Source organism: Tympanuchus pallidicinctus, unplaced genomic scaffold (assembly GCF_026119805.1).
Source record: "Tympanuchus pallidicinctus isolate F22 unplaced genomic scaffold, pur_lepc_1.0 scaffold4, whole genome shotgun sequence".
In the NCBI taxonomy this organism is placed as follows: Eukaryota; Metazoa; Chordata; class Aves; order Galliformes; family Phasianidae; genus Tympanuchus; species Tympanuchus pallidicinctus.
In genome coordinates, this window is record NW_026294758.1 from 1,609,434 (window position 1) to 1,622,557 (window position 13,124).

The window sequence follows — 13,124 nt, forward strand, 5'->3', positions numbered from 1 at the left end:
CACTCTCTCAGTCTGCTGCAAAATTAACATTAAGAACACTCGTGTCAGCATGACAGTGAGGATGCATTTGTGCAGGCCTACAGAAGTAATCTTTTTAGCAGTGCCAAACACCCTTAGTTTTGGATAAATTGATTTGCAATCAAATCAGGGATGGAAAACTGGTCTCTTAGTGTACAGGCATACCCTGTAGCTCAGTGTATACTGGGATTTGCTCACACTTTCATCTTCACTTCTGGATTGTGCCAGAAACACACTAGGACAGGCATTAGGCAGTCGACCTGCCTCTTCCCTCCTGGCTCCAAGGGGACTTCTTGGTCAAGTCCAGAAAGAGTACAGCTAGTTTTCTATCTAGGATGATTATTCCTTAGCAGCATTCTTTGTCCCACAGGCAAGCACTAAACATCACTGGTGTGTTGGGCAGAGAGGAACATGATGAGCTTCAACAAGAGCAAGTGTAGGGTCCTGCACTCAAGGAGGAGTAACACTGTGCACCAGTACACGTCCCACACTGACTTGCTGGAAAGGAGCTTTGAGGAGGACAAGTCATCCTGGTGGATGGCAGACTGACCATGAGCCAGCAGTGTGCCCTTGTCACCAGGAAGGGCAAAGGTAACCCGGGTGGGCATTGTAAAGAGCATGAGCAGCCATTTGGAGGAGGTGATCCTCTCCCTCTCCTTTGAGAGGTGAGGCCACATCCTCATATGGAATATTGCGTCCAGTTCTGGGTCCCTCAGCTCAAAAAAGGCAGCTTTTAGAGAGTTCAGCCGGGGTCCACAAAGATGGTTAGGGGACTGGAGTAACTCCCATGAGAGGAAAGGCTGAGAGACCTGTGACTCTTCAGCCTGGAGAAGACTGAGAGGGGACCTCATAAATATTTCTAAGTACCTACAGCGCAGGACTCAAATGGATGGGGACAGACTCTTTTCAGTGATGTGCTGCAATAGAAAAAGGGCCAAAATAGGCAAGAACCAGAAAATAGCAAATTCCATACAAACATGAGGAAGAACTTCTTTGCTTTGACACAAAGCACTGGAAATGGCTGGCTGACCAAGAGGGGTTGTGGAGTCATCTTCTCTGATTGGAGACCCTTCAGGATGCGTTCCTGTGTGACCTACCTCAGAGAACCTGCTTTTGCAGGTGGCTGGACTAAATCATTTCCCCTACAATTCTGTGATTCTTTGACTTCCGTCTGTGCACTTTTGAACTATTTTGGTATTTGACTGTCAATCTAAAGCATTTCTGCCATTTAGCAGTTAATTGTTATCTAGACCAAGATAGATAAAGCTACCTTTTGAGACCCAGTTAGCACAGTATTTGCCTCTTTATTCTAGGCACAATTGATGTCAAGCATTTAGTTTCTGCAAGGTACAGCATTTCTAAAAGGAACACAAGAAACAGCAGGCATTGAATTCTCCAGAATTATTACACTGCAATAAAGTACACTAAATAAATAACAAGATTTAATAAAGCACTCCAGCATCTTGACCCCAAAGTCATTGGGATTCAGGCAAGTGCTCTGTCTGGGTCAAGTATTGACCCGTTTGGAGAGCCTGCTGCGTCTCCTGAAACTGGAATTTGCCTGAAGGATCACATCACTGTGTTAAGATGCTGAAACATCTCAGCAGCCAACCCTCATCTTCAGACGTGTTTTCAGCAACCTGCAGCTCACACAGATGTAGCATCCTTTCTCTCCAGTTCTTACAAAAAAAAAAACTTACACATCCATCAGATTCTCTCCTTGTTTTGACTTCATACAGAGAGGAATGTTTTCTGGATGAAAGCCAGAGAAAGGGCAAAATGTCAACAGCTGCATGAAATCCATAATTTCATGCTGTGCTGAACTCCCTGGCTGCTGCTCCTGCACTTCTCTTTTGCAAAAATTTTTTCACTAGAAAATGCGGATTCTACTTTTGGTTGTTTGACTGCAGGAACATTTTGCATTTGTAGGAGACAGAGAAAGAAGAAATTAAACAAAATGAAGGAGCAGATACGCAGCAAATATGCAGCATATTTTGCAGATTTATTAGTGTAAGGGATGAATGATTTCTCATCAGACATTTTAACTTAATGCCAGAAGTTGCACTTTATTCATGAACTGAGCAATGCAGAGCTGCACAAGCACTACGGCTGACTGGTCTCAGATCAGTATCAAGACATCAAAGGCCTGTATGATGAGCACTCAGTGAAAATATATAATTAAGACTTCCACCAAGAATAGCATTGTGTAAGCCTTCGTTTCTTAAACCAGTTTAAAACACTTCAATGTTGTAAGTAACTTCACTCTTCAGTCCACGTTAAAATATACAGAGGTAATTCTGACTGGCATACATTCAGATTACATCCTGAAAACACCAAATTCTGTCTTCTTCGTAGGTGCATTTAGTGCTGCGCTGAGACTGAGGCCCAAAACCAGTCTAGTATCAGCTGGATCAATAATGCCATCATCCCACAGCCTAGGAAAAAGACAAACAACAATAATTAAAAGAAGCCAACATACATAGCAGGCATATTTCGAAGCACACAAAATGAAACAGTTACAGTAAGCAGCAAGTAGAGCCAAATTATACAAGAAGCCACGGCGTTAATTCACCTCACTATGAATGGAGTAGACTGGTGTGTAGTATTTTGTGCAATATCTGTCAGCTAGAAGAAAGCAGAAGCTTGGGGTAGCGTGGAAAACGACCTTTTCTCATGAAATTACCTTTCTCTATTAAAGATGCCAGTATTTTAAGGACAATGTCACATCATTATGTACATTATTCATCGTTATCCAGCTGCCATTAAGCTTGCTTAATGCATTCATACCTTCTCATTAAGAGACTGCTTAATTTTAAGTACCTCCAGTACCTGCCCTATTTATTCTTCTCAAGTCCATTTCTAAACAAGAGTAATCCTAATATCTAATATCCTCCTTTTCACAGCCCCAAAGACAATTAAACTATGAATGCATGCTGTGTCAAAATCCTCAGGCCAACATCAGATTTCCAAATTCACAAACACTAGGAAACAATCTCTAGGCATTATCCAAAAATTAAAGTTCTTGCTGCATCACTTCTCCACAGCTACATCCTACCCAAAATAAAAGCCATGCCAAAACTCCCAGTAGGCCACAAAACTGTAAACACTGTGCATCTACTACCTCCTCAGCAAGACATTTAAACAAGAAGCCACGCTGGTCATTGCATCTCAAGCCTTCCTTATAAATACAAGTATTTTAACCAGGATTTGCAAAAACAGTTACAGTACTTCAGTTGAGACAGTGATGCTCCTCCTTTATCCTATCATTTCCTGATACGAGGAAATGAGACTTATTTTCCATCTTTTCTGAACTTACTGCAATGCTGTCATGTCTACTGTTTTATTCTCTGTCTTTGGAAGAAGTGCTCTACTATCGTTATTTTAAAACTACAGGAAAGGGTCATGAAAAGGAAGCTAACACTGTCTTTTCATAATAGAAAGCATCATCATCCCTTTCTAACTGAATTTTCCAGTTGCAAATTACCTGTTGTTTGAGTATTGATTGAAAAAAATCCGATTAAAAAGAAAACATTATAATGTGGACATCTCTCTCAAAACTAAGAGCCTACTCTCAAGAGAAACAGAACAAGAAGACGTCTCCAAGTGCATGCTGACAATCTCGAGGCACCACCAGACACTACTGACAGCTTTCCATCTTTGCTGCATTTTGCCAGGCAAAAGAGCCTCCCACCCTCAACAGAGCACAGGAACATTGCTGAAGTGTTTTAATGAACACTTGCGGTGAGCTTTTTATTTACGAAGAGGACTGAAACTAAATGAAGTAATTCATACTTCCTTAGGAGTGTTCAATAAATGTGCTGAGGGCTGGGGAGGGCAGAGATGAACCGAATGAAAAAGGATCACCCACTTCATGTGGTATACTCCCATGCTGCAACTTCCTAGTAACTACTGCTGTAATAAACACATACACAAACATGAGGCACATTTTAAAATGGCAGATTTGTTTTTCATAGCAACACAATTAACTTATATCCACAAACACACAGGTTCTGGGCTGCATACAAGTCAAGCCACTTTCGGATGGTTACCCCTGGCTTCTGCTTCTCTTTGTTAAACAAAACTGCATTCTCTACTGGGATGAAACATTAATAATTGAACAACCTATTAAAATCCCACTGCTAGAACATGAGTCACATCTACACTCATAAAACATTCATAATAGAAACACTGTGAGTAAAAGAAATGAACAGCCCCTAAAAGTGAAAAGCTCACGTAATTTGTTGTGGTGCAAATTGCTGAAACCCCTTTTAGAAACCCGTACATAGATTAATACAGCTCATTAAAAATGGTGCTGCCTAATGACTTTTGTTAATTAAGACTGCTCAGTATGAAAGATTCTAATCAAATAATTGATTAAAGTTTGATTAAAAATACAACTACGGGCAATAGACATTCTGTACATGAAACAATTTGATATTTATAAGAGTAAACAAGGAAATTTGCCTGTATTTTAAGATCATTAAGGCATTTTTCTTTCCTCTTATTATTACAGCTCAAAGCTTGAGTCAAAGCCTAATGAAGTCAACTGGAAAGGCTACATCAATTTCAGTGGACATCAGAGGTGAGATAAAGTCCCCATAAATTAGCAAGAGGACAGTATGAGCAAGCTTCCAGACCGTCTGCATCCAAGCAGTAGAAGAAAGCAGGCTTTATTTCCATTTATCTTCCTTTCCTCTCTATAATGAAAAGGAGATTTCTCCAACAAACTTTTGTGTTTTTGATGGAGAGATTTAGTTAGTCACAAAATCATAGAGTGACAGAATGACAGAATGGCCTGTGTTGCACAGGAGCACAGTGCTCATCCAGTTCCAACCCCCTGCTGTGTGCAGGTCACCAACCAGCAGCCCAGGCTGCCCAGAGCCACATCCAGCCTGGCCTTGAATGCCTGCAGGGATGGGGCATCCACAGCCTCCTTGTGCAACCTGTTCCAGTGCCTCACCACGCTCTGGGTGAAAAACTTCCTCCTCATATCCAACCCAAACCTCCCCTGTCTCACTTTAAAACCATTCCCCCTTGTCCTATCACCATCCACCCTCACAAACAGCCATTTCCCATCCTGTTTATCTGCTCCCTTCAAGTACTGGAAGGCCACACTGAGGTCTCCCAGGAGCCTTCTCTTCTCCGAGCTAAAACCTAGTTAGTTTCTGACAAAACAATGGCTGTCTAGATCCATTTTCAAACAGATACAATGACACATGGCTCACAGTTCACTGTTGTGGGTTTTTCTGTTTGTTTGTTTGTTTGTTTTTAAACCAAACTTGAAATCCCTTTAGAGCAAAGGGACTCTTTTCCTGATTTACAACAAATGCTTCCTCAATTAGCACTACTCACATGGGCTAACAACAGGTTGGCACCTTGATACAAAATCCCCTCCTTGTGTATGCTATTTGCCAGTGGGAATGTAATCTTACCTTGAATCTTTGTTTCTAGTTGTGAAGTCTACTCCACAGTTTAAAAAAAAAAAAATGAGTGAATGGTCTGAAATCTTTATTTGGAATTAGCAACAAATGAAAGAAAAAGGCACACACAAAGTAGCACTCACAGGAAGTCAAGAAATGGTGGCAGAAAGCCCAAGAATAGACCAATAGATCCAGTTATCTCTACCAGACAGCACAGAACAACTAAAAGCTCCAAGGCAATGCCAACCACATGTACACAGACAGACAGAGAGAAACCAACCTGGACTGGTCAATCACTCACCACTCTCACAGGTGCTCAGTGAGAAGAGGCATTTCACTTTACTTGCTTTTAGACAGATCAGTCTCAGAGGAACGTCAGCTCTAACATTTGACTTGCCAGCTCAGTTGGGTTTATTATCCTGAGTACAGCATGAGCATCACGAGACCTCGACAAGATGCAGTCCAGATCAAAGCTAGTTCTCAGTCAGCTTTCAGCAAGTGCACACACATTGCCCTTCCAAACTACAGGCAGCAGTATATGACAGCCCTGCTCTAAGTGAAGAACGTGCCTCCTGCTGCTAAGAGTATGTTCTAACACCTAGCAAAGGTTAGGTTATAGAAGGAGGTGCTTATGGATTTGCAGCCTAGCTTTACAGGATGGACAGATGCATGGGAACAAACTGGCAAAACTGGTGCACAGAGAGCTGGAAGTTGGTATTAAATACTCAAGTTTCATACCTACATTATTGCATTTTAAAAACCCTAACCCTTTTCCTACAAGTGAGTTTATTGCTGCAAGTCATTGTAATACTCTGTAATTTTTTGGGAGGGGACAAGGTTTTGTTTCATCACTATACTGAATATATTGGATGCTAGATGAATCCAATTATTCTCAATCATGAGTACAGAGAGACTATGACTGTGTCTTCAGTGAACATATTAAAAAGAGAAAATATAACAAAACTGAGATCTTTCATTTCCTCCTTCATGATAGGGATTCATTTTAAATACAGATAGATTGACTCATTTTTTTTAATGTTATTATTTCAGTGGAAAATTCTTTTCCTTAAATCTAATTATAAATGATGACAATATGTGCTTCCATCTTTCCTTCTTTTCCCCAGGGAGAAACACAAGGTTTTGTGGCAGAGGTACCAGGCTTAATTGTTAAACAGTACTAACACAGATAGCACAACTGACATCATCTAAATTTGTGGGAAATCCTAAAAAAATTAATAATTAAAGCCACAAAAAGATTGGAAAAAAAAAAAAAACAACAACAACAACCAAAAAACAGTATGTCACTAAGAAGTTCATGTCAATAAGAAATCAGGACTTCACAAAACCATCCTGATTGACTATATGCAAAAACCCCAAGAAACTCCCAAGTGCCAGTGGGAGGTTGCACTTACAAGAAAATATTCATGAAGACTTTCTGCAACACTACCACGCAGACCTCAGCCAGAAGCAGAGGTCACAGAGAAGACAAAGCCTCTCCCTGAACCACTCACAAGCTATGCACCTCAACTACTGAAATCTGCCTCAATTACACAGCAAATGCCACACTACCTTACTGAGAACACACAGCCCATCACAGCACCAGAAACAGCTGAAGCCCTATGAAGAATTGGCTTGTGAATATACCACAACCAAAAAATAAGCAGAATGGTTACTGTAGACAGTGTGAAACTAGCACAGAGTAACACTCCGAGGCCAAAAAAGCCTCCAACCTATTTTCCACAGGCAATAACACTCCAAGATGCCACTCTGTCTCACCAGCCTAACTCCAGTGCATTGACAGTATTTCAGAAAACAGAGCACCAAATGCTACAAAGGACTACCATAACAAACTTCTTAGCAAACATGCACCCGTGGGCTAATGCCCTAACCTGAACTCCTATCCCCCAGTGCACACCTACATGACCCAAGATCTGCACATTGCTTCAGGTATTCACTGACTTCTACATGCAAACCCCACTTTCTCCTGACACACAGGGAGTCCTTCAGTACACTTCAATGGATTTTAAAAGGTGAAGTGGAGAGAATGAGATAAAATTTACCCAGTGCAAAATACACAGAATTATATGTTTCAGAAGATTGGTTACAGAATATCTCCTTATCATATAATTACAGAACCAACCTAGTAATTCCTGCAAGTGCTTGCCTTCTTCTGAAATGGACTGCAGTGCAAAGTCTCAGAGATGAAACAAAATATTTATATGATGCTTGTTGTGTAGCACTCCTGCACATCAAACTAAACTTTTGTTACAGAGTGCTCTGTTTACCTGTCCTTCAACACTAAAATTTGAAGTTATTATTATGTCCTGTGATTATAATCAGATTTTGGAAAAGCCATTTTCTTGTTACCGTGCACTGGAATAATAAGGGTTTCCTTCCTCTTCAAACCTCCTAATGATTGGTTCCTTCAAGGCTTCTTCATCTGCCTTAGATAACTGTAACAAAAGAGGCAAACCAACAAGCACAGAAAAGACATTCTTAAATACTCTCTTCCACAATGGCAGCAGAGCTTTATATGCAGCATCAAACAAGAAGAAATTGCTGAAATAACTGATCCAAAAATCTTCCACCTTTTTGCTTACAGTTACAGATTTGGCACACTTGGTTGTGGAATTACTTTTTGAAACTGGGATGAATGGGAAGAAGAAAGTAAATAGATAGGCAGAAAGAAAGTCATTTCACCACATTTATTTATCACATTTATTAGCTGATAAAGTCAGATTAAGATAGTTCAATGAGTGCAAAAGTAACTGGGGATTAGCATCAGAAAAATTATTGAAGCTATTTTATTGAATAAAACTTGTTCTGACTTGCCTTTGGCAAGACTTTCAATAAAGACAACTTGAGCTATTCTAGTGCTATGTTTCTCTATAATCCAGACTGGTGACCACACGATAATTCACAATACTTCCAAGTCTCCCCATGACTACAATCTTTCCTGTATGTCATCTGATCAATCTTAGCAAGTTGAAAAGTTGAGACAGAGGGAAGGATGAGTGTGTTTTATCCACAGAAAGACAAAATAAGGAGTAGAATAAAGAGCTCCAGAGATGAAATATACGTAACTGCTTCATTATTCTCAGTAACTGCTCTTGGTAAGAAAAGCACTTCTGCAACACTGCAGTAAAATCAATTTTATGGAACCAACTAATGTACACTAATGTACACTCATAATAATGTAAACAAGCCAGGTAATCTAAAAATCACAGCAGAAAAGATTATATGGAGAAACTAGAAAAATGTTATTGAACTAAACACCAATAATTATTAGCTATAATTAAGTCAAAGTCTTTTTCAAACCTCCCCGTGCCTCTCTATTTTAAGTTTCGTTATTCTCAGTCAGTGAATGATGTGAAGATCAGATTTCTACAGAACTGCCTACTTCAGAAGTAAATGGAAAGATGCTGTATTCTCACTTGTTCCTCATGCTCCCAAGTGGGTGTAGGGGAGTGGGAGTCCCCTGCTGCTAATCTTGGGCAGATAACTAATCGCATGCAAAAAAATCCCTGTAAGATGATGATATAAGAAAATCATATCTTTTTCATCAAAAGCAAGAAATGCCATGAATGGTCTTCACATTTAGAAGACGTAAAGGACAACATTTCACAAATGTTTCACTGTTGTCAATGTACTGGATGGCATTAGGAGAACCACAGCTCACCTGGCATCTCTGTAACACACTTCCCAGGTATGTAATGTGAGCCCCCCCCCCCTCGTGAAGAAGTAAGTGATAATAACAGTACTACAGATGAAAGACTTACCTGCTTTCCCTCTCTTGCTTTTTGGTCCTTAGCTATTGTAGCTAGAACAGTTGCAGCCTGTTCCCCTCCCATCACTGATATGCGAGCATTTGGCCACATATAAAGAAACCTTGGACTGAAAAGATACATGTTGAGTATTAAAACAACACACTGCATAATTACACAGTGAAGAATTATCACTCAGATGTGTTTTGTGCACAACAGTCTAATAATGCATTGTTTTTTAGGGAATCTAGTTTAACATACTAACTGCTTGCAGCACTATCTTTCAAAATGCAAAAATTCATCTCATTTCTACATTCAAGCACCTTATAAATTTCTTTTTCATCTTAGAATCCCCTAGGAATTTTTCTTGGATAAGTATCACTAACAACTTCAGTAGTATCAGGGACCTTGAAAAGTAATTATGAAAAACTTTAATGAGTCATGTTGAGTAAGCAAGAAAAAAAAATTGTATTGCAGGTTTTGCAAGGACTGCTGATAAAAATCAGACTTGTTGAAGTGAATGAAGACTTAAATTTTTATGTATGTGCAATAAAGGACCAGCCCACACTAACTACAAATTGTTTAGGACTGTCAACTTCCTCCACCCTCAAACTGTAATGGCAGAAAAGCACGTCAGCATGCTTGTATGCTGGAAAATCTCCTGCTACCTAAATTTACGTAAATCTTGAGTCTATCCACCTTCACAGTTTTGTATGGCTGTTACTTACTTATGGCCACATTCACTGAGAATGTGCTTTGTTTCCCAGTGCAGCTTCTCAGAACAGCACCTTTTCACAGTATTACAGCTTATTTCTGCTGTAATCTGAAGTAATACTTACCTGTATGCTCTTCCACACATCCCATAGTTTCCAGCACCGTAAGAGCCACCAATAATGACTGTTATTTTAGGTACACTGGCACAAGCAACAGCAGTTACCATCTTTGCACCATCTTTTGCTATCCCTCCTGCTTCATATTCTCTACCAACCATGAAACCTAATGAGTTACATGATGAAAAAAAAGACTCAGTATGAACTTTGTATTGTCATACTACACTGTACTTTGCAATATGCACAATAAAGCTCTTCAGAAAAACAACCAAAACAAATCACCAACACGGCAAGACCTCCATCAGCAGCACTAGGCTGATCTAGAAGAGGCTGTACATGTAGACAAGCATAAAAGATGATGACTACACGTTAGAGCCTCAACAGTTATCAGCACAGACTAAAGTGTTCTGAAATTTAATTACGCTGAGCTTACCTGTAATGTTCTGCAAAAACACAATGGGAATATTTCTCTGGCAACACAACTGGATGAAATGTGTACCCTGTGGGGGAAAGAAAGGGAAAAAAGGGAAAAAAACATAGCAGTGAAGTGGCTGGGAGAAACTTGTAATTTCTTCATTCAGCAGGATTTAAAAGAAAAAGAATACGCACACGCACAAAAAGGAAAATTATGAAGTATAACCTTTAGCTAGCTTTTTTAGAGAAACATCTGAAAAATACAGAGATGATCAAGGGAAGAAGATATGTCATCATATTTTTGCCATACTTAAAAAATAAGTTTATAGCAGCAATGATGGGGACAAAGTGAAACAAGTAAAATGTGGCCATTTCCTCCTTAGACTACTGATATGTCAGCAAAAGTCCCAAACCAAAGAAGATTCATTTTTTCCACTGATAGGAAAAATCTGGCTCCTCAGAATCATTATAGAAATACTGGGAGTAACAGAGACAGTGGATGTTATTTTCAACTTGGAAATAACTGTGTTGAAACAAACACAGCTGAAAACAGTGTCACTTAGTGCAGTGCTCAAAACATTCTCCAATACATAAAGCTCAATCTGAACAGCCATGGCTGTCAGGTGAAGCTCCTAGCACATGAGAGACAAGGAGGTGATCTGAGAGAATCAGCACACCTTCAACAAGGGCAGAACATGCCTAATCCACTGGATGGCCTTCTATGATGGAAGGATAACACTGCTGGACACAGGGAGGACAGCTGGTGTTGTCTATCTGGACTTATGCAAGGCCTCTGACATGGTCCCACATCACATTTTTATTTCTAAATTGGAGAAATATGTATTTGAAGACTATTCTAAAATTCTAGAAAATAAGGTCAATTATTTTTACTGCATTAGGGTATTTATTGTTCACTCGAGAAATCTGCAGCCTGTTAGCTTTCATTATTTAAAGAAGTTCCTCACAAACAAATTCTGCACCAGAAATCTTGCTAGTGGATGGCTAAGAAGCTCTTTATTTACCTTTTTTGCTGACTCTGAGAAGAGAACTCCATTGTTTCCAATTATTCCCACTGGATACCCAAATATTCTTGCAAATCCTGGAGAAGAAAGGTAAATATGCAAATTTCCATTTATTTTACAGTAACTCATAAACACAGTTTCTCTTGACAGCAGAAATAGCTATTCTTTTGTGGAAAAAAAAACAAAAAACAAAAAACTTCCACTGAGCAATCCAAACAAAACAAATCCAACTGTAAAATCAATGAATACATAGAATAATTATATTTTTAATACCTGTGATTAAAGTATCTCCATATAAGGCTTTGAATTCATCAAATTTACTCCCATCTACAATTCTAGCAATAACCTTAAAAAAAAAAACAAAAAACAGAAAAATACAATGAAATCCCTAATCCTTCACAATTCTACTTTTGTTTTTAGAAAGAAAGAACATACTAATACCCAGCTTAAAATCAATGCTTTCCATTAAAAAAATCATCAAGCAGCCAACAGTGTAAGAGTGTAGAAGGCAGCCTAAGTCCATTTACCCCTTGAAGTGTGATTTATTTATATGCTCATTAAAAAAAAAAAAAAAGGAATATCAAGATTAAGAACATTGTGATTAAATAGTAAAATTTTGTAAGCAGAACTTTTTCTCATTTCTTCAGTTTCAAGGAAAACTGGTGCAGAGGCTGCAATCTCTGAAGGTATCCCAGAAAATAATTACACTGGATCTGCATTAGAATACAATGGTTTCCATACCATACCATACAATGTTTCCATACCATTCCATACCATGGGAGTGGACTGAATTGTTTGGCGTGCTCATACTTTCAGTATCTGACCTTTATTTTTCTCCAGGCTAGTAGAAAAAGAAAGCTATCATACCACTTGCAAGTCTATAGAAAGTTTGGCTGAAGTTCACTGCTTCTTGGCAGTCTTTTCAGGGTACTATTCTTTGCTCATCCTTCTCAAAATCAGGACTAGAAAGCACTGTATTTTCAACACATTATTGTCATTGCAATGGATCTGTCAGCCAAGAATACCCAGAAAAAGATTAGAATTATGTAATATTCAAACATACATCATATGCTCCATATCAGATTTCTGCAAACAAACTACAATGTTATATTCCTTCTATTTTCAAGAAAACTGACTGCATGCAGACATTTCATTTATATTCTTACTTCTTTGACATCAAAGTTTCTTTTTAGCTGGTCACCAACTATTCCATATATTTCATCAGCAGGAAATAAAGGTTCTTCTGATGGTTCTATAGACACCTATAGCAATGGAACAAAAAATTTTACACAATTAAAGGCATTATTTGTCCACATTATGATTTAAAAACAAAGCAAAGAACACTAGTTAGTTTGACAGTTGATTTGAATCTGGTCTTGACCAACCACATCAAAATGCCTCTGGCTTGTCCTCATCTTGCAAAAAAATCAAGTTTCCTAAACAGAAGAATAATGATTTCTCACTTACTGAAACAAAGCTGAGGACCATTGTTTCTGCTCCTGACTATACCTGTGCACGTGCTTCATACTACAACTCCTTCCACAACATCAAAAATAAGAAGCAAAGGGGAAGGAATAGACTGCCCAGTGATGTGGTTGATGCCCCTGTCCCTGGAGACTTTTGAGGCAAGGCTAGATAAAGCCCTGTGCAAGTTGA

At 39.0% G+C, this 13,124-nt stretch overlaps 1 protein-coding gene across 1 annotated transcript in view; it reads right to left on the reverse strand.

The window, feature by feature from the left end:
- Positions 1-2,057: 2,057 nt before the first annotated feature.
- The window catches only part of MCCC2 (methylcrotonyl-CoA carboxylase subunit 2), a 34,730-nt gene continuing 23,663 nt past the window's right edge, over positions 2,058-13,124 (reverse strand). Inside the window, exons 10-17 of the mRNA XM_052701461.1 lie at positions 12,635-12,730; positions 11,742-11,814; positions 11,469-11,545; positions 10,466-10,532; positions 10,042-10,198; positions 9,218-9,332; positions 7,806-7,891; positions 2,058-2,453 (exon numbers count right to left, since the gene is read on the reverse strand). Of these exons, the coding sequence (XP_052557421.1) occupies positions 2,336-2,453; positions 7,806-7,891; positions 9,218-9,332; positions 10,042-10,198; positions 10,466-10,532; positions 11,469-11,545; positions 11,742-11,814; positions 12,635-12,730 (789 nt within the window). The 3' untranslated portion in view covers positions 2,058-2,335. The remainder of the gene's footprint in view (positions 2,454-7,805; positions 7,892-9,217; positions 9,333-10,041; positions 10,199-10,465; positions 10,533-11,468; positions 11,546-11,741; positions 11,815-12,634; positions 12,731-13,124) is intronic.